The sequence below is a fragment of the Sus scrofa genome, chromosome 13 (assembly GCF_054392235.1).
Source record: "Sus scrofa isolate SSC_HxYL_T2T_F1_AM1 chromosome 13, Sscrofa_HxYL_maternal_Yorkshire_Landrace_v2.0, whole genome shotgun sequence".
NCBI lineage: Eukaryota > Metazoa > Chordata > Mammalia > Artiodactyla > Suidae > Sus > Sus scrofa.
Genome location: NC_139395.1, coordinates 173,030,073 through 173,052,587, shown reverse-complemented (window position 1 = coordinate 173,052,587; position 22,515 = coordinate 173,030,073). Strand labels below are relative to the sequence as shown.

Sequence of the window (22,515 nt, the reverse complement as noted above, 5' to 3'; positions counted from 1 at the left end):
CGCTCTCAAAAGGAGTACAGGACACCAAGTTACGCCCCGCCCACGGGCGAGCGAAGGAAAACGCTAGCGCTCTGGAAAACCGGAAGTGCCTGGTCACGCCCCGCGCATGCGCGCTTCCGTTGCGCTCTCACTTCCTACACTGGGTCATCCAGTGAGAAAGCAGACCCAGGGCCTTGCAGGCCTGGACGTGGTCAGTCCCAGGGGGCCCCCAGCCGTCGCGCATGCGTTCTGGGTTGGCTTGCTCGCTCTGAGGCGGAGCGAACGCACAGTTTTCTTCTTGTACCCGCCCCCTCTGCTTTCCCCACCTGCCACGTACTGGGCCCGAGGTCTCGCTAGGCTTGGTGGGTCTGTGCGATTGGCCGGGGCCAGCGCAAGCCTGCCAGCGAGGTGCGGCGGGCCGGAGGGCAACCGAGTGGGCCGTGACTGCAGCTTTCTCCCAGCGCCCCAGAGCCTGGCAGTGGCAGCCTCGCACGAGTTGAATCAGCGGAGACCTGCGGAGGGGTGGCGGCGGCCTCGGCAAACCGGTATGGCCGCTGGAGGCGGGGGCGCGGCCGACTTCTCGGGCTAGGCGGCCCGGGAGACTTAGAAACGCCGAGACGGCTTCTTTCTAACCGGCGGGTGCGGGGCAGGTGGGGTTGGAGGGGCGGTGGGAAGGGGCTGGAGCCAGGAAGAGGGAGGCCGGGCGGGGCCTCGCGTGGGGGAGGGGAGGCCACAGAGGGGGAGGGGAAGGGCAAGGGCTCTCGGCAGCAACTGAGGCAGCGAAGCGGGCCTCGGCGGGAGGGATTCTCCGGGGGGGTTGTTTGGGGCAGCAAGTGCTCTTGCACCCATTCTGCCCGGGTCCAAGGGGTCGGGCTGACCGAGGGGGAGGAGAGGGACTTTGGGAGGCCTGGCGCGGTCCAGCGCCTAACTTTCTAGGGGGCTTGTAAGGGTGAGAAGGTGGAGGATGGCACCTTCGGAAGTAAGTTGATTGGCTTACATAGGAGAAACCTTGTTCCTTGGCTATGTCAGTGTTTAATCAAGCGCCGTCTGGAGGCCCAACCTAGTTTGATAGTGGTGATGACAACTAACTTTTAAGAGTTTAGTTTTCAAGGCAGTATGAAAGTACTTTAGATGCATGGTCTCATTGAATCATCACAAAGATTCTTTCAAATTTAGATATTATTTCTGTTTTGCATATGGTGGAAATGAGGCTTGGTGAAGTATTTGCTTAAGGTCACATAGCTAGTAGTGGGAATCTTTATCATTTTACTACACTGCCTCGAGTCGGGCAGGATTTGAGGCTTCTTGAATTATTTGGAATACTCAAGGGTTGATTTTGCTTAGGATTTCTTAAAGGCAGTTGTTATCCTCTGGAGGTGCCTATGCAGGCTTCTCTGAATTTTTGCAAGGCCCTAACCACAAGGGGAGTGGAGCTGGAGGTTTGGCCATGAACCTAGATGCTGGTTCAAGAGGCAGGCAGGCTTTTTATGTGTGTCTTTGGATATGTCACTTTATTCTCCAGTTCTGAGAACAGTGTTTCTGTTGGAAGATTTCATAAGTTTGTGGCTGTGTCATTTCTGGTTTTCAGAGGGAGGGAGGCAAGGACAAGATGGGAGAAGAAGAGCTGTAAGGATCTCACCAGCAGTTCATAGTAGTCCATACCCATCCATACTTTGTGATTGAAGTTAGAGAAAAAGAGGACCTGAGTCTAGTGTTACATTAAAAAAAAATGTGGGGACGGGATTTTCTCTGGAAGGGAAAATTTTGTGGTACTTTTATTTTTGTGATGCTTGAGTGCATGCTTTATGGAGACTGCAGCACAAACTGGGTGAAACCTTAGAGAAGGCCCAGTTCCTGGCCACAGGTAGTTTACAGACTTTAGGAAACATCAACCATTAAGTGAATTTGCAGACATGGCAAATGCAAAGTAAAAGAGACTCATATTCAGATCCGTTGGAACCGAGCAACAGTCTCCTCACAATCAAAAGGGTTATGTCAGTTATTTTCGATGTTGGAAATTTCTTTTAATTAGGGGTATGTCGTAAAGAGGCACTTCTAGCTATGTAAAGAAGGTACATTGTAAAGGTTTGGCTTAGGAACTGACCTGGTAGTATAGCTTTTTTTCTCTCAGTCGTTTAGCGGAACTTCATTATTTGTCATTCATCTTTTGTTTAGGGAACAAAAACAAGTCTTTAAATATTTACTGTATGTATGTCAGGCACTATTCTAGATGCTGCTTAGAGTAGGTAGTACTGTCCTGCTAAAGCTAAGCCCTGGTCCTTAGCTGCATTATTGCCTGTTTACACATCTTATAGGTAAGAGAAGGTAATGTACATTGATTTGTGAAGTTCTTTATTATTCTCAGGCTGCAAGACAAGGTGATAACAAACAAATTATCATCTTGTTGAAGTAATTATACTTCAGAGTTTGGCACATAGAAGGTATTCAGTAAGTGTTTCCTGAATGAAAAGGGCTGGTTTGGCTAACAGGGCGAGATGTATGGAGGTTTCAGACTCTTTATGAGAAGTCAATTGTCAGAATTTGCAGATAAAAAACTAACTATTCTTATTTTATAGTAAGACAAACATAGCATCCAGATCGTGGAACACAATCCACTCTGTTCTGAACTGACCTTAGAGTGTTAGATTCAGTGTTTAATGCCCCGTTTTAACATGGGGCATTAAAGATTCATTCCCAGAATTAATTTGTTCAAAGGATGGCAAGGGGGTCAGGAGACATTTTAAAAGAAAAATTAAGGAGTTCTTGGCTGTGCCGCACTTGGTTAAGAATCTGACTGTGGTAACTTGGGTTGCTGTGGCGGCACAGGTTTGATCCCTGGCCCAGCCGGGTGGGTTGAAGGATCTGGCATTACCACAGCTGTGGTGTAGGTTGCAGCTGTGGCTCAGATTCAGTACCTGGCCCAGGCATGTCCCTATTCTGTGGGTGTGGCCATAAAATTAAAAAATTAAAAGAAAAAAAGGAAAAATTAAACTATGTTTAAGGAGTAGTTAATGGAAGGACATAGGGCATTTATATGAAGACTATTAGAGCATTTATGTGTACTATTGTTTAAATAAATTAGGATTGGTGAAAGCTTTCTTCAGGTGTTGATGTATTGGGGGCCAAGTGGAGTTTTTTCGCATACATACACAAAGGAGTAAATGTAGAGAATAATGAAAACTAAAAATGATGTAAATGAAATAACAAATTTGAGAGGAGAAAACAGAAAGCCGCCAGTAGAAAAGTGTGGTGTTGAAACTAGAATGTGGACAATAGGAGATGGTAGGGTACTTTAAATAGTCTGAGAGAGCATTTGCTTGGGGCAGGAGGAGGAAGGAGTTGATGCTAGGGAAATGCTCAGTGGTTACACATAATGTGTTCAAGAACATCTTGATTTTGGACGGAAGAGATAGACCTTGAGAAGAAGACACACTAACATTAATTAAGCATATGTATATTCTCTTATTATTATATGATAATGGCGTAAATTACTAGAGACCTCAGGCATTATTTTGAGTTTAGGGCTACAAAGTCATTATAGGAGAAGCACCCTGAATAACCTAAAATAAGACCAAAGTAAAACTCAAGAAGAGAAAATTCTATAGTAAGTTAGTATTTAGTTCTCTGGCACTGTCTTACTCTTGAAGTGGGCAGTCTAATTACATACACTCAGGTCTGGGAATAAGTGTGTTACAGAAGGCATAGAGACAGTAGTGGACAGTCTTGTTTAAAATCTCAGGAGGCTATCACTCACTTGTTCTTTGTCCTCAAGTTCCCCAAAGAGAAAAGTTGGGGAAAATGAGGTCTTCCTTAGTTTAGTGAGAAAATTTTGAGGCAGTTTCAATTTACACACTCTTTTCTTTTCAGGGGTAGCTTTTAGTATATATAGGCTGAGTTTGGAGGCCAGTATTTATTAATCCATATAGCGACTGTTGCATGATTAACATGTGCTAGGCACTGTTCTAGTCTCTGGAAATACAGTGAACAAAAGCATCTATTTCCCTACTTCCTAGTGGAAAAGACAATTAAAAATTAATAAAATTTCAATGTCTTCTAGTGATAAGTGCTTTGTAGAAACATGAAGCACGGTAAGAAATTGGTGGTAAAGCCATTTTAAGTTATAGTCATGGAAAAACCTCTGAGAAATTAACAGATCAGGGACTTGAATCATGTGAGGGGGGGGTGAAAAGGGCTTAAGATAAAGGGAGTAGCAAGTGCCAAGCCTAGAGTTGAGAAGGAGATTGTAAAATATGAGTGTAGCAGGGTAGCCAGGGAGAGAGGTGGGAAACGAGGTTAAATACTTGGCCAGGGGCCAGAGGTCCGATCAGGACCTTGCAGTTCTGGCTTTTACCAAGAGAGAGATGGTTATCTATTGAAAGACTTTGAAGTAGTGATATTAGATTTTATTTAATAGGATAAAACTCCAGTGTGTTGAGAATAGGTTAAACGCAGACAGACAAACGTAAAAAGCAGCCAGGCCAGTTAGGAGTCGTTTTCAGTAATCTAGGCAAGAGATGATGGATGATGGCTTGGATTAAGTTGATAGAGGCGAAGATACTAAAATGATTGGATTCTAGAGATATTTTAAGGGTTGTGGCAACTAGATTTATTGGCAATTTGGTGAATGTAAGGTGCGAGAGGAGAAAAAGGAAACTAAGAGGAACTAAGATTTTTTTATCTTGAATAATTTAGAAGAAAAGAATTGTCACTAACTGAGAGAAGACTATAGGAGAAGATTTTTGAGGGGAAAATCTGGAGTTTTTGTTCTAGAACTGTTAAGTAAGAAATCCAAATCAGATAAGTAGTTAAATATGTGGGTAAAATAATAACAGAAAAAATAATAAAGCTTATTTCCTTAGGCATATAATAAAATAGTTACCTGTAGACAATTTTAACGTGAATAGGGTAACACTGGAACAGGGACTCTCCTTTGAAGGCCAGAATTTCTTAGATTCTAATAGTAGATTTTCTTTAAACTTTTAAAATATATTTTATAGCTAATTAGCAAAACTATTTTATCAGTCTTTCTCTAGAGTTAAGACATATAGAACATCCTGGAGTCTACCATGAATGGACAGTTGGATCTGAGTGGGAAGCTAATCATCAAAGCTCAACTTGGGGAGGATATTCGACGAATTCCCATTCATAATGAAGATATTACTTATGATGAATTAGTGCTAATGATGCAAAGAGTCTTCAGAGGAAAACTTCTGAGTAATGATGAAGTTACAATAAAATATAAAGATGAAGGTAAGAGTGTTTCCAAAGTTAGTTTTTAAAAGCCTAAGTATTATATGTGTTCTTTTGCCCATTTTTTTCATTGTACTCAATAAAAATTATGTTCCCTTCCATGGTAATTGAATACCATTTTATTTAATGAGATGTTCATGTAGTTATAATTTTTTAAAAAAAAATTAGAGTTGATTTACAATGTGTGGCACTTTCTGCTGTACTATAATTTTTCTCATGTTAAAAATAAGTGATTTATTACTAGAAGGGGGTTTTAAGTGATAGGACACTTCCACATATGTTTTTAAAAGGCATTTTTTTTTTCTCTTCTACTTGTGCAGTTCTGCCTGCCTTTTTGCTTTTAAAACCAAACTTTCACTCATTTCCCAAAGTGAAAGGGAAATTAGTAGGTTTTGAATGAGGAAGAATTTTTTTTTTTTTTTTTTTTTTTTTGTCTTTTGTCTTTTGTCCTTTTTAGTGCCGCACCTGCTAGGGATCTAATGGGAGCTGTAGCCGCACAGCAACGAGGGATCCAGGCCGTTTCTGTGACCTATGCCCAGCTCACGGCAGTGCCAGATCCTTAACCCACTGAGCAAGGCCAGGGATCGAACCTGAAGCCTTATGGTTCCTAGTCAGATTCGTTTCCACTATGCCAGGACGGGAACTCCTGAATGAGAAAGAGTTTGATGGTCAGCTAAGTATGGGAAATCTAGTTTAACAAAAAAGCATATTTCTTTATTGCAGGAATTTTCAGAGCATGTAACATGCTGATGTATGCTGTCAGTTTATGCAGTATTCCCTGGCGCATTTGACCACAAAACTGTTTTTATGGAGATGGATTTTACATGACATGTGTTTCTTCAAACACTTGTGGAACTATAGTAGTGGACTGTCTTTATTTCTTTTTCTTTAGACCTGTCTTCTTTGTTAACATCTCTACTGAAATTGTGCTTTAGGTGTTCACCAGTGTCTTTCTTACTCCTGAATATATTTCCAGTTATTTCACTTGATCTCAATAATAGGCACTGCTATCCACACCATCCTTTTTTAAAATACTCTTATACTGTAACATCTCTGACACTGTGCCGTCTCAGTTTTCTTTTTATCACTAATATCTTTTCTGCCTCTGTGTGTGTTGACTTGAAGTAATGCCAGCTGTTATAACAGAAATCTTAAAATCTCAGTTCCTTAACACTCAAGAAATCATTCAGGCAATTAGGTTGACAAAATCTGGTATCTTCAACATGTGCCTTACAAGCTCACCTTGAGCATTGACATCCAGCAAGCAGCTGTATGGAGACAGTGTAGAGGATCATGTGGAAGATTGTACTCTCTAGGCCCTGAGGTGGTATATGTCAATTCCCTCATATCACATTGGCCTGGTTGGACAGCCACTTTTCCAACAATTTACACTATGAAAGGGGAGTATAAATCATTGATGATCAGCTAAGCTGATTATTTAGCCACAGGTGTAACTTGTTTTTCTTTTTTGTAACATATGATGTAGTGGTACCCCAAACCCATGTTAAGGAACAAAAAAGGAGAGCAGTTTTCTTCCCTAACAATACCATCTACTTACAGTACATTGACTTTAACTTGTGTGATTTTCTTTTTTTTTTTTGGTCTTTTCTGGGGCTGCACTCGTGGCATATGGAGGTTCCCAGGCTAGGGGTCTGATTGGAGCTGTAGCCACTGGCCTACGCCATAGCACAGCAACGCCAGATCCCAGCTGAGTCTGTGACCTACACCACAGCTCACGGCAACACCGGATCCTTAACCCACTGAGCAAGGCCAGGGATCGAACCCGCAACCCCATGGTTCCTAGTCAGATTGTTAACCACCTAGCCGCGATGGGAACTCCACTTGTGTGACTTTCAATTGCATGCCTAAGTTTGATCAATTTGTTCTTTTTTTTTTTGAGGTCACAACTCAAGTTTTTATGGTTTTTGTTTTATGTTTTATTTGAGATGATTTGCTCTTAACTGGGCATATTTTAAACTGCCCTCACTGTTTTACTGGCTTTTTCTTAACTTTGTTATTTATTTATTTATTTATTTATTTTTGGTCTTTTGTCTCTTTTTAGGGCCGCACCTGTGGCATATGGAGCTTTCCAGGCTAGGGGTCTAATCGGAGCTACAGCTGCTAGCCTATACCACAGCCATAGCCACGCCAGATCAGAGCCATGTCTGCGACCTACACCACAGTTCATGGCAATGTCAGATCCTTCACCCACTGAGCAAGGCCAGGGATCGAACCTGCAACCTCATGGTTCCTGGTTGGATTCATTTCTGCTGCGCCACCACGGGAACTCCTCTTATTTTTGTTTAGCAAAGGGTCAGCACATTTTTTCTTTAAAGAATCAGATAGTAAATATTTTAGTATTGTAGGTCACACAAGGCTTCTATCTCATTTTTTCTAGACTCTTTAAAAAGTATAAAAACCATTTTTAGTCTGAAGTCCTATAAACAAGGATATGACCATTGGTTGCAGTTTATGATCCCCTAGCTTAGGGTGTCCTCATTGTTGAAATTTTGTCTTCACCTCTAGTTACTGCATTGGATTTGTTTTTAATCGTGTATTTGAGTGTTTTGAGTTGTATGCATTTGTGTTCCATAGGCTTTTGAGCACTGTATTAGAGGGCTGGCTTAGGTAAAAATTTCCTGCCATTGGAGTTACTCTGTTCCATTGTGGAATTCAATAAAGAAAAAGGCAGTTATAGAAAGTTTCCTTCTTCTAAAAAATATGTCTATGAATAGAATCCCTGAAGTTGAGCATTAGATACATTTGTTTTAAGAAATGGGTCTGGTTATAAACAGCTGAAAACAATAACAAAATCCTTAGTCACGCCTTTTATTGCCATCTTTGTCCAAAATAAGTGTGCCTAATCAGTGTTAGAATTGGTGTAGCAGAGCATTGCTGGGGCGGCCTCTCAGCTTCTTCAGGACAACCCTCCTCTGCCCCCAGCTGTGTCTGTGAAGATACCTTGCAGAGGCCCCTGACCACAGCTCCTTGCTCTGGCTGCTTTTCTCTTCTTTCTCTCTCTAGCAGTTTTTTTCCCTAGCACTTTGAAAGCGTTTGAACAGGGAGTTGATATGTTAATTACAGTACTCTTTATCCTTGGGATCAGGGGATTTCTGAATCTTGTATATATGAATACTTTTTCTGGGGAGAATTGATAGTTTTCATCTTCGTGTCAAAATGATCAGGGACCTGAAAGACTCGGCTGCCTATCCATTTTAAGAACAATTCTGTAAAACTCTTTTTTGCAACCTTTTTAGTTACTGTTATATGTGGCTTCCCCTCCATTACTGTCAGTGTCATTTTACTGTCCTTAGAATTAAAGTTTGAACTTTGAGAATCATTATTTTAATTTCTAATATATATATTAAAAATTTTAGAATGGAAAAGATTTCAGTCTAAACTATAATCTGGTGACTAGTAAAAGATTACTTGATGTATTAATCTTAGCAATGTTTTGACTCTTTTTATGAGGATATGATAGATATCTTGCCATAAAAGTAATCAGAATTGATTTAGTATCTTTTTGAACAAATACATTTTTCCTACTTCCTTTAATGTTTAAGGTTTTTGTGGGAGATTCTAATTATACTATGTGATCTACATTTTGGATTTTAATTGAACATAGATCCTAGTTTACTGCTGATGCAAATCTGAGACTTTTTTTTTTAATTTCAGATGGAGATCTTATAACAATTTTTGATAGTTCTGACCTTTCCTTTGCAATTCAGTGTAGTAGGATACTGAAACTGACATTATTTGGTAAGTGGTAAACTTCCTGATTTATTGTTTTATTCATTGTATTTTTATTAAAAACTTTTTATTTTTTTCCTTTTAAAGACTCAGAATTAAGTGATAACTTTTTCAGCTTTATCAGAATTTTTGAATTATTAAGGTTTATATTCTATTTCTTTGAAGATTAATAGGAAATAGGCATATTTTAAATTCTTTATCTGCTGTTACCGTAAATAGTAATATATACAACTTGTATAAATATTTCCAAGATTGAAAATAATTGCAAGGTTAAAACTGCCTTTATTAAGTTTAGTTCTCTAAGAATGTGTAATTATCTTTTATAACATAGTATGATTTTACTTATTCTCAGGGTTTAACATATAGGCCTGATACTTTTCAGACATTGTTTTTCAAGGAATACTTAAGATGAGAGATCTGATTTAAAAATATATAAGACTAATTTTAATCTTTTAGGTTTTATTTTCTTGTAGATTATAACAGATTTGCAAGGCAGACCTCTTAAGACATAAGATAGAAATGATTGTAGAGTTAATTAAAGCGGCAGTATTATTATGTGAAAAATAAAATGTGGGCTTTTCCTGGATGTTTTGGTTAGCATTTAAAAAAAAATTAATGTGGCACTGAACCTTACAGTTCCATGAAATATGATCATGGCCAGTTGATTTAATTTGTATTTATTTCATTTCCATCTAGGAAGGGTGAATATGAGACATTTAAAAATGCTAATAACAAACTGTTAAAAAATTTTTAAAATTAAAAGTATTTTCTTACAGTATTGAATCTAAAATACTTAAGCACTGTTAGATAAACTGAAAAACCTTCATTCCAGAAACAGGACATGTTAGAAAAACATTTCAGGTATACTTTGTGAATTACATACCTCAGCCTGCTCAGGAGAGTAAGGAAAATATTAGGGACCAAAGTATAGTAGGAATTAAAAACCAGGGCCTGAAATAGTGAAAGCTGAAACTTGGGATGTTTTTGGTGGTGATGGTGAAGGACTACATAATCTAAGGACTTGTCCTTTGGTATCTATATGATCTAGACCTTGGATCCTAGATTCCCTGTGGCTATACTTTCAAAAGAGTATTATGGAAGAAAAATCTTCACTGATAGAGGAAAAATCAAGAATTGACAAAGGAAACTGTCATATACCCTGGACTGTTTGTGAAGGCTCTCTTGAGGATTCAGAACCATGGTCCTTAAACTTTCTTCACAGTTTGCAAACTCCCAAGCTCAGATACCACCACAAAGAACTGCAGGAATATAGGCAAAAATCTCTTTGGAGGGATATATGTTCTCAGTCCAAGTCACATAGACTTCTCAGAGATAAAATCCTGTTGGTGAACTTAAAGCTCGAAACTGTGAGACATGTGAAACACCCATGTAAGCAAGAAACTATGGAAACAACTAATAGAGATTTCCAAAAACTTCAGTTAATAGAAATAATAAAATATGTGTTAAAAGTTATAAGAAGAGATAATATAAGAAGGCACTATGAAAAAGGAATAAGACAGGTTTAAAAAAACATGAAGTAGATAAACAAGGACCTACTGTGTAGCATAGGGAACTATATTCAGCATCTTATAATAACTTGTAATGGAAAAGAATCTGAAAAAGAATACACAGACACACACGTATAACTGAATCACTTTGCTGTACACCTGTAACATGACATTGTAAATCAACTACATGTCAGTAAAAAAAAAAACAAAAAAATCCCCCCCCAAAGAACTTAGTAAATTTTGGAAATGAAAAATACAATCATTAAAATTAACTGCTAAGTAGAGAGGAAGAACTGCTGAAAAGGGCGTTAGTAAACTGGAAGGTAGTCTAAAGGAATTATACAATAGAGCACAAAAGCGGAGATGGAGAATAATAGAATTTGAGGAAGTCCAGCCTATTTTCATTAAGACTTTAAGGAAGGCAAGAATAGGGAAGTGGAAATAAATGAGGCAGTAATGGCTAAAGAAATTTTTAGAATTTGTAAAAGATATAAACCCTCAGTTTGAGGAGGCACAATGAGTCCTGGGCAGGATCAAAATCTTAATAGGATGAATTGTCATGAAGCTGGAGAATACATAAGACAGAGATAATCTTAAAAGTAGCCTAAGTAAATAAGACTGGTCACCTATATAACAAACTGTTAGTAGATTTCTTCATAATAATAATAGAAGCCAAAACACAATAGAAAAACATCCTCCACTGTTCAGGAAAAGGTGGGTAAAAAAGCAACAGACTGTGGTCTGTTAAGGAATAAAGGTAAATAAAAACATTATCAAACAAAGACAGAATTTATCACTCATGGAGCCTTGTTAAAAGATTTTTTTAAATGGTTCATCAACAAGAAGAAATTGAGGAGTTCTGATTGTGGCTCAGTGGGTTAAGAATCTGACTGGTATCCACACAGATGTGGGTTGGATCCCTGGCCTTGCTCATTGAGTTAAGGACCTGGCATGCCACAAGCTGAGGTGTAGGTCACAGATGTGGCTTGGATCTGGCATTGCTGTAGCTGTGCTATAGGCTGGCAGGTGCAGCTCTGATTTGACCCTTAGCCTGGTAACATCCATATGCTACAGGTGAGTCCAGGGCAGGATAAAAATCTTAATAGGATGTGTGTGTGTGAACACACTTTCTTATTAGAAAGAAAACACACTCACACACACACATGCCCCAAGAAGGAAATTGAATCTAGAATGTTGAAAGATGTAAGAATCTGTGAGCAGATAAATTGCTTTAACATGTATAAATTTAAACGAGCATTGGTTATTAAGAAATAATAGTTTTAGGAATATGGAAACAAGATGGGACAAAAATACTGAGCAATAATTATATGTAAGACAGCAGAGGATAATAGGAATTAAAATGTTTTAAAGAACTGGATTTTTGTGGAGAAGAATAGTAATTTTTAAAATTGAAGTGTGCATTTTTGTTTTTTTAGGGTATATCGAGGTTCCCAGGCTAGGGATCAAATTGGAGCTGTAGCCACCGGCCTACAGCACAGCCACGCAAGATCTTATGGCAACACTGGATCCTTAACCCCCTGAGCGAGGCCAGGAATCGAACCTGCATCCTCATGGATGCTAGTCAGATTCGTTAACCGCTGAGCCACTACAGGAACTCCCAAAGTGTGCATTTCTAAAATAAGAGTGACTATTGAAAGACTAGAAATAGCCCCTAAAGGGAAAAGAAGGAAACAAAGGGTACTTACTTGGTTCATTAGAGGTGAGGAAGGAGGAAAAGCAGAGAGAAGGCTTGATAAATAGAAAGCACAAACTACTAATCACAGTACACATAAAGAGACTAAACATAAAGTTAAAAGACAGACTCTTTTATTGGAGTTAAACAGAATCTTGTTACATGCTGATTACAACAGACATACCGAAAACCACAAAGCTAATATTCTGGTGATATTAACGGAATAGACTCTTAAGTGAAAACTTTATTAGTAATAGTCACTTCATCATGATAAAAAATAATTCTCTGGGAAGATAATTCTGAACACTTATGCCAGTAGCTTTAGATTTTTCCTCAAGAAGAAATTGACAGAAAAAGGAAAAATTCATAATCATAGGGGAGCATTTAATACTCTTCTTACTGAAACTGATAGATCCAGCAGCCTCAAAATTTAAACAAAACGGATAACAGGCTTGATCTTGTGCATCTAGTAATTAGGAAGGGATTCAGTTTTTCTTTAGTGCAGATGGACATTTATAAAAATTGACCATGTACTAGGTTTTCCAATGAGTCTCTAAGTATCCGAGAAGGAATAGCCTAGAAATTATTCTTAAGTCTCGTTAGAAACCGCTAGATTAAAAAGGTCACACAAACTCCCAATACTTTTGAAGATAAAAAAATGTTTTTATTTACTTATTTTAAAAAATTTTATATGGGTGTATGTGAATATATACATATGTGTATATGTATATGGTTTTTTGTTTGTTTTTGGTTTTGTCTATGGCATGTGGAAGTTTCCAGGCCAGGGATCAAATCTGAGCCACAGCAGTGACAATGCTGATGCTTAACTGTTAGGCCACCAGAACACCTCAAAAAATGCTTTAAAATAACATGTCAAAGAAGAAATCATAATGGGAATTAGAAATAATTAGTGATGACTTTTATATGACAGTTTTTAGAGTATGCCAAAGCCAAGTACAAAAAGGACAGGATAAGTTCAGATAACTTAGTAGGAAGAAATTAGCAGAAATTAACTAGAAGCTGGAGAATTGATAGGATTAGCAATTTTGAAAAGATATGATAAATCTCTATTAAGTTTATTTAAGAAAAGACAAGCAGTGTTAGGAATGAAAAGGGGTATAACTTCAAATGCATTGCTGTAAGGGAGCATGAACACTATGGAGAATGATGGAGTGTTAGTAAAAATATGTTAGGAATTTTCATAGGGTTAGGGCTTAACGTTAGGTGATTTGGATCAAGTTCAAGAAGGTGAGGCTTTACTCTAGATTGAATGGCGTCAGGAAATGGGGGGTAGTCCTATGATTGGGTGTTTTACTAAATCTTATCCAGCAGGTGCGGGGAGGGGGGAATGAATTGAGGCTAAAGCTGCAATTGGTACAAGTGGCAATCACCCATTAGCCAGTGTTATTTGGTCTTTTTTGTGGTTCTTTCAGTGTTCTTATTTTTTTCTGAGTTCTCACATGATTATGGCCTGGCTTTCTTTCTTGTCTTGATTTATCACAGTCCCAGAGTGATCTTTTCTCACTGATATTAAAAAAAATTTTTTTTAATGGAAATATAGTTGATATACTGTTGGTGTCCGTTGAAATTGTTCATGTTCAACAAGAGACCACCACTAACCTGTGAGTGCCAGGCCAGCTTCTGGCAACACTAAAGCCTGTCTTACAGCACTGGGCCAGTTCCCAGCTGTCAGGATCTGCTTTTCTTCTTTTCAGCTGTTAGAGAAAAATAGTAATTCCCAGTGAAAGCCAATAATTAATTGATACATATAGGAGATTATATTGAACTTCCTTGTGACTGTATAGGGAATATGTAAAATACTGGTGGATTGTCTTTTAAAAACTTATATTGGTGGTTTGATGTTTGAAACATTTTACAAAGAATCTCACAGAACCTTTATTTTCAAATAGATTTCCTTTTCTAATTTGGTGTCTTTGGAAATTTGTGTATATGTATATTAACAATGCATAAAAATTTTTAGTTTAATTTTTGAATTCCTATCTTGAGGTTTGCCTTCAGAGCCTTGTGTCACTTTTTTTTTTTTTTTTTTTTTTTTTTAAATTAATAATCTCAGTGGTGACAGTCTGTTGCTGGATGGAGGGTTTTTTTTTTAAGTCAGCCGAAAGTCATTTGGACAAAATGGATAGTCAAATGAGGTAATACTGCCTTCATTTAAAAAATAACACCAGTGATTATTGAATAATCTCTGACTTTTTGTGGCTTACGTGCTGCTTTTGAAGTAACTACTTAGAAGGACAGTGGTGATATAGATTCATGAGTTCTTCATTTTCTTAATAGGTTACTTTTTAGGTCAGTTATTTTACGTAGCTAATTTTTCCTTTTTTTAAGGTCAGAAGTAGGCAAGAAGAATAACAGACCTACAGTTATATTACACCTTTAATAAGGTATTTATTGTATTATTTCAAGGATGTAAAAGAATTGTGTGAAATAAAATGAGCTTTTAAAGGTACATAATTTCTATTAAAATATATTAAAGCTTTCTGTAGTTTTTATTTCACTGTAGTTGAATTCTTTTTTTTTTTTTTTTTTTTTTTTTTGGTCTTTTTAAGGTCAAACTCATGGCATATGGAAGTTCCCAGGCTAGGGGTTGAATTGGAGCTGTAGCTTCGGGCCTACACCACACTCACAGCAACATGGGATCTGAGCTGCATCTGCGACCTACATCATAGCTCACAGTAACACAGGATCCTTAACCCACTGAGCGAGGGCAGGGATCGAACCTATGTCCTCATGGATATTAGTTGAATTTGTTACTGCTGAGCCATGAAGGGAACTCCTTGAATTCCTCTCAAGCCTTTTTTAAAAAAAAAAAAAAAAACAAAAAACCATTATTGGTCATAAGCTATAGATCTGGCATTTATTAAGATGGGTGAATATTATTTCTGAAAATAAATATTTTATTTATTCCTTAAAAAGTTCTTCAAATGATATCAATAGGTATCTTGTTTGATTTTAACTTTTTAAAGAGGTTATTTTGAAGTTTTTTTTTTTCTCGCTGCATACTATTCTATTGATAAACCTATTAAAGAATATTTCCTGATTTTAAGAAAATGAATGCTTTATTTCAGTTAATGGTCAACCAAGACCCCTTGAATCAAGTCAAGTGAAATATCTACGTCGAGAACTGATAGAACTTCGAAATAAAGTGAATCGCTTGTTGGATAGCTTGGAACCGCCTGGAGAACCAGGACCGTCCACCAACATTACTGAAAATGGTAGACCATGAGTCCATTTTATTCTGACTTATCCTTCCTTTTGCAGATCTCTCTCTTTCTTTTTTTAAAAACTCTTCTGGAGTAGGTTGGCACTTCCTTTGTCACCCATTGTCATTTTCATTGTCATTGTGCTAATCTTCATATCTGTATCTCCAAACCTGGCTTTCATCAAGATTACCGGGAGATTTTATTATACCAGTTCCTGGATCTCTGGGTCTGGGGATACCATTGTTAAAGTGCCCTCTGGGTGATTGTTTTACAGCTGGTCTTAAGACACCCGGGTTTATGGTATAGGTCAGTTTTTAAACCTCTTTGACTCTTAAACCCTTTTCAGTGTAATAGTTAATTAATGAACCTTAGGAATGGAAATCATTTCATGAATTTTATGTGCTATAGGAAGGAGTTTCAAGTAAAAGTAATTTTAGATAAGTACATTCGAATGGTTTATTGTAAAGTTTATCTTAAACAGGATTTTCATAATATGCAAAGAAAAATACATATTTTTTCCCCATTTTATAGATATGTGCTATAGTTAAAGCAAGGTTTATTGAAAAATTTGGAACAATATAGTTTTGGAACCAAATATGAAATGTAGACTGAAATTTAAGTATGGCTTGAAATTAGATTTTTAAAAACTTGCTTTCCTCAACTTTTAATATTCTTAGATGTTGCACTTTAAAAAAAACATTTTTAATAATTTTTATATTTGCGTATAGGTTTTATTTGCATAAAACTGTTGTGAAATAGTAGCATTTTATAGATTGTGGATTACTGGCTGTAAGGGGCTTAATTGAAAAGGATTTTGTGGAAAGTGGCATATTGCAACATTTAGATTCTGAGATACTCTATTTTTTGGCCCCATTCAAATTTTGGAATTCTGTTTAATTTACGTCTAGTTTAAGTAAAGTTATATTTTCCATAATTTTCCTCTTCCTCCAGCCATGTGGAATTGTGTTAATGGTAGATACTTGATAAATATTTGGTGATAGATTAGTAATTTCTGATTCCACCTCTAGATTTCAGAATGTATTAGAGATTTGCTGAAACACTGTAATGAGATCCTTCTGGCCTCTTTATAGTGAAACCTTTGTATTTCAGATCAAAGCAGATTGCCTTCTCTGAACCCTGTCTCTCCAAACAAAACTCTTCAATTTTAGGTCAAGGATCTAGAGAAAACTTTTGACCATTTTCCCAGAAGAAATCATAGATGCTGATAAAACAACATTTGCATGTAATTTGAGGGGCTTTAAGCATTTGTAGAATATTATGAAACAGATAAAAATTTAACAAGTAGATCTAGTACTGTGCAGAAATTATCTAGATTTATAAGCTAAATTACCTAGAAATTATCTAGATTTATAAGCTAAATTATCTAGATTTATAAGCTTTTTGGTTTTGATGAAACAATCTGTTTACTTACTTCTTGCCACATACTGCTTTTCTTTATCAGTTTATTTCCAGGTGTTACCTGTTTTATTGTTAACCTTTCACCTATGTTAATATAAAAGATGTTAAAATTGGTTTCTTCTTTGCATCTTGGAAATTATATCATATGTTGTTTCTTTATGTGACCATCCTTCTAGTCATTGTGTCCTGAGTTAATCTAATGAACTAACACTTTCTGTATTATCTGATCACTTACCTCTTGACCACCTGCCTTTTATGAAATATCCTAAGTTTGTAAGCTCTTAATCTTCTCAAGGAAAAAAAAAAAAAGCATTAAATAAGCCCCCCCGCCCCGCCCCAAGCTACATCAAAAAAAAGTCTAGTCCACAGAACAAAACTACCAATCACTGTCAGTACTCTTTAGAACCATGTGGCTTGCCCTTCCAGAAACATGCGGCTAACTGTTCTCCAGTACTCTGCCTCTGTGATGGAACTGTTTGGACATTTGCTTTCCTCAGTGAGGCAAATGATGTATCGGCTACATTAAATACTGGATCACCCTATTGCAGTAGGTACTGGAGCAACTAGTAGGATAGTGGACATACATTCCTGATGAATTTATTTTGCAGTAAGTGGAAGAATGCATAGGTAGTGGAAGGTTGCAGTGTGAGAGGAAATAATCATAAGATTGGTGTGATACTCTCTTGGGATATAGCCTTGGAAATAGATGAAGGAAATTGTTAAGGAAGATGGGAGACTAGCAGACTTTTTTTTTAAGGTTTTTTATTTTTTCTGTTGTAGTTGATTTATAATATTCTATCAATTTCTGCTGTATAGCAAAGTGACCCAGTCATATATATATATATATATATATATATATATATATACACACACACACATATATATATACACACACACACATATATATACACACACACACACATATATATGTATATATATACATTCTTTTCTTGCATAATCCTCCACTATGTTCCATCACAAGTGACTGTAGATATAGTTCCCTGTGCTATACAGCAGGATCTCATTGCTTATCTGCTCCAAATGCAGTTGTTTGCATCTACTAACCCCAAACTCCCAGTCCATCCCACTCCCTCCCCCTCCCCCAGCAACTGTTCTCCAAGTCCACGAGTTTGTTTCTTTTCTGTAGGTAGTTTCATTTGTGCCATATATTAGATTCCAGATATAAATGATATCATGTGGTATTTGGCTTTATCTTTCTGACTTACTTCACTTAGTATGAGAGTCTCTAGTTCCATCCATGTTGCTGCATGTGGCATTATTTTGTTCTTTTTATGGCTGAGTAGTATTCCATTATGTATATGTACCACATCTTCTTAATCTCTTCATCTGTTGATGGGCATTTGGGTTTTTCCATGTCTTGGGCTATTGCAGATAGTGCTGCAATGAACATAGGGGTGCATGTGTCTTTTTCAATGAAAATTTTGTCTGTATATATTCCCAGGAGTGGGATTGCTGGGTCATATGGTATTTCTATATTTAGTTTTCTGAGGTACCTCTATACTGGTTTCCATAGTGGTTGTACTAATTTACATTCCCATCAACAGTGAAGGAGGGTACTCTTTTCTCCATACCCTCTCCAATATTTGTTATTTGTTGACTTGTTAATGATGGCCATTCTGACTGCTGTGAGATGGTACCTCATTGTCGTTTTGATTTGCATTTCTGTAATAATCAGTGATGTTGAGCATTTTTTTTCATGTGCTTGTTGGCCATCTGTATATCTGTATATCTTCAGAGAAATGTCTATTCAGGTCTTCTGCCCATTTTTCAATTGGGTTGTTGTGGTTTTTTTTTTTTTTTTTTTTTTTGCTGTTGAGTTGTAGAAGTTGTTTGTATATTTTAGAGATTAAGCCCTTGTCACTTGTCACTTGCATTATTTGAAACTTTTCTCCCATTCCATAGGTTGTCTTTTTTTTTTTTTTTTTTTAATGGTTTCCTTTGCTGTGCAAAATCTTGTCAGTTTGATTAGGTCTCATTGGTTTATTTTTGTTTATTTCTATTGCCTTAGGAGACTGACCTAAGAGAACATCTATATGGTTGATGTCAGAGAATGTTTTGCCTGTGTTCTCTTCTAGGAGTTTTATGGTGTCTTGTCTTATGTTTAGGTCTTTAAGCCATTTTTAGTTTATTTTTGTTCATGGTGTGAGGGTGTGTTCTAGTTTCATTGATTTACATGCAGCTGTCCAGTTTTTCCAGCACCATTTTCTGAGGAGACTGTCTTTTTGCCTCCTTTGTCAAAGATTAATTGATCTTAGGTGTCTGGGTTTATTTCTGGGTTCTCTATTCTGTTCCATTGGTCTGTATGTCTGGTTTTGTACCAGTAGGATACTGTCTTGATTACTGTAGCTTTGTTATATTGTCTAAAGTGTGAGAGCATTATGCCTCCTGCTTAGTTTTTTTTCCTCAGGATTGCTTTGGGGATTCTGGGTCTTTTATGGTTCCATATACTTTTTTTTTTCTTTTTTTTTTGTCTTTTTGCCTTTTCTAGGGCTGCTTCCGTGGCATATGGAGGTTCCCAGGCTAGGGGTCTAATTGGACATGTAGCTGCCGGCCTGCACCAGAGCCACACCAACATGGGATCTGACCCGTGTCTGGGACCTTCACCACAGCTCACAGCAACACCGGATCCTTAACCCACTGAGCAAGGCCAGGGATCGAACCCTTAACCTCATGGTTCCTAGTCGGATTTGTTAACCACTGAGCCACGACGGAAACTCCCCATGTATATTTTTGGATTGTTTGTTCTAGTTCTGTGAAAAATGTCATGGGTAGTTTGATAGGTGGCAGACTTATTTAAAAGGAGTACTTATGGGAGCTTTCTTCGAGAAATTTAGGAAATATTAATGAAACTAGAGGAATGGTAGGAATAAATGAGAGCTGCAAGCCCATGTATGCTTGGATTCCACTTAGTATGTATGTTTTTGCAAGATAAATTTGGTTTAGATCACAGAGATGACCTCATAACTTATATTCACTTCCTTGGTGAATTGATAGCAGAAAGGAATTGATAGTTATCTGTTATTTGAGTAAATGGTCAGCAGTATTCTTTTTGTTTACTTATTTATTTTGTTTTGTTTTTAATATCTTTTTAAAATCTTGGCCTTAAGTTCCTATTTATAAAGTGTGTATTATTCTTGAACCCCTTTTCCTTAACAGGGTATAAATGTCTGTTTAGAACCTTAGTATCCTTAGAAAAGCATGGTTTTACATTTACCTGCTCATAATGTTTAAAAGCCCGTTTTTCAAAGTATTTTATTATGAAAAAATTTAAACATAGACAGAAATAGACATAATAGTATAATGAATCCCATGAGCCCACACTCACCTTCAACAGTTGTCAAATCACAGTTTCATGTGCTCTATACCCCCCACATTTCCATCCCTCCCATGTCATTTTGAGTAAATCCCAGACAACTATCTTTCTTCTTTTTTTTTTATTACTCAAATGAATTTATCACATCTGTAGTTGTATAATGATCATAACAATCTGATTTCACAGGATTTCCATCCCACAGCCCAAGCACATCCCCCCACCCCCCAAACTGTCTCCTCCGGAGACCAAAAGTTTTTCAATGCCAGACAACTATCTTTCATCTGTAAAGACTTAGATGAGGAATTTAATGAATATTTTAAAGGAAGAAGTAGTAAATTAAAATTATGTGTTGGCTTGAGATTTCCATGTACTTTAGTAATGAACTAGTAGACAAGTAGAAATAAAACATAAAAGGTTGATATCATAACTTTAGCTTCTTATCCTTCTACAAAATAAAGCATTAGTGCACAGTATGTGTCTGCTACTAGGGTATGGGTTATAGGGCTCCAAAAAAGGGTAAAATGTTTCTGTTTGTAAAGGAGCTTGTATTTTTTTTCCCCCTTATCTGACAGTTCTTAGGGAAGGACATAGGTATAATTTTTGAAAAGGCTATTATTTATCCTGAATTTCTTACTGGCCTTTTTTCCTGATTTTACAAACAAAAATATAAACAAGTACAAAGAAATGAAATTATAATCCTGTATTCAGAGATACTCTCAACCTTCCAGACTATATGCACATAAGTGTTTTCCTGTTCTGTATATTTTAGGCCTTATTAAGTATAGATAAAATGGAAACAAGTTTTTGCTTATTCCTTTTATAGATACTGTGGATGGTAGGGAAGAAAAGCCTGCTGCTTCTGATTCTTCTGGAAAACAGTCTACTCAGGTGATGGCAGCAAGTATGTCAGCTTTTGATCCTTTAAAAAACCAAGATGAAATCAATAAAAATGTCATGTCAGCATTTGGCCTAACAGATGATCAGGTTTCAGGTAAGTTAGTGCCTTCCTCCATCCTTTATTTCCTTTCTCCGTCTTTCCCTCCCATTCCTTCTTTCCTTCTTAAATAGAAGATAACTTGGATATGGTGAAGTGCTTAGATCTTAAAGGCAGTTGTATAAATGTTTTACATATGTATACACCTATAAAAAACACCAACTTGATCAAGATGTAGGTGGTTTCCAGCACCTTGGAAAGCTTTCTCATGCTCTCTCCCAGTCAGTAGAACCCTCCTCCTCTTTAGAGAATAACCTTTGTACACAGTTTAGGTACATTGTATTAAAAGTAGAATTCAGGGGGTATGTTATTTTAAAAATCTGAGTCATTTTATAGTCTTCAGATTTATTGCCAGATTTAAGTTATATTTGATGTTTTATTCTCTTCTGATCTTAAATTAGGAAAATTTATTTTATTTTATTTTGTCGTTTGTCTTTTTAGTGCTGCACCCATGGCATATGGACGTTCCCAGGCCAGGGGTCAAATTGGAGATGTAGCCACCGGCCTACACCACAGCCACAGCAACATGGGATCCGAACCGTGTCTGTGGCCTATACCACAGCCACGGCAATGCTGGATCCTTAACCCACTGAGCGAGGCCAGGGATTGAACCCGTGTCCTCATGGATGCTAGTCGGGTTCGTTAACCACTGAACCACGACGGGAACTCCCAAATTAGGGAAATTTAAAAGTAGATTTCTGATTAGATTGTTTTAGTGTAGAAAGTCCTTTTATGTGAATGTTTTTAACCTTAAAACAGCATCTATACTGTGCTTTCTTTTTATATTTTGGCCAGCATTTTTACTGCCTTCTTCTTTGGGGATTTCAGTTACACATACATTGGGGAGCTTAGTATTGTCCCATGGGTTTCTGAGATTCATTTTTCTTCATTCTTTGTTCTTCAGATCGGATGATTCCTATTGATCTCCCTCAAGGTCACTGATTTTTTCCTTCCATTTCCAATCTGCTGTTGAACCTTTCTAGTGAATTTTTCATCTCAATTATTGTTCTTTTAGCTTTAGAATTTCCATATGGTTCTTTTATAATTTTATTTTTCTCCTTTGATTCCTTATCTTTTCATTCATTAAGATTGTATTTCCCTTTAATTCATTGAAGATATTTTTGTTTAATTCTCTATAAAAAATATTTATAAAGCTGCTTTGAAACATTTGCTGCGTCCAGCATCTGGGCCTATTTGAAGTCACTTTCTTTTGCTTGCCTTTTCCCTTGAGTATGGGTCACATTCTTATTTGTTTGCATGTCTGATGGTTTTTTGTTTGTTTTTTGGAGTTTGTTTTTTGGCCAAGCCTGAGACACCTGGAAGTTCCAAGGCCAGGGATTGAACTTATACCACAGCAGCCACCC

General features: G+C 37.1%; 1 protein-coding gene across 13 annotated transcripts in view; it reads left to right on the top strand.

The window, feature by feature from the left end:
- Positions 1-325: 325 nt before the first annotated feature.
- The window catches only part of TFG (trafficking from ER to golgi regulator), a 35,603-nt gene continuing 13,413 nt past the window's right edge, over positions 326-22,515 (top strand). For 9 of the 13 annotated variants that reach the window (XM_021070564.2, XM_021070563.2, XM_084991589.1 and 6 more), the window contains exons 1-5: positions 326-524; positions 5,002-5,229; positions 8,905-8,988; positions 15,270-15,416; positions 20,981-21,148. In XM_021070564.2, the coding sequence (XP_020926223.1) occupies positions 5,046-5,229; positions 8,905-8,988; positions 15,270-15,416; positions 20,981-21,148 (583 nt within the window). In that variant the 5' untranslated portion in view covers positions 326-524; positions 5,002-5,045. Of the gene's footprint in view, positions 525-5,001; positions 5,230-8,904; positions 8,989-15,269; positions 15,417-20,980; positions 21,648-22,515 lie in introns of all 13 variants that reach the window. The other 4 variants (XR_014824949.1, XR_014824948.1, XR_014824946.1 and 1 more) reach the window with 2 other exon arrangements.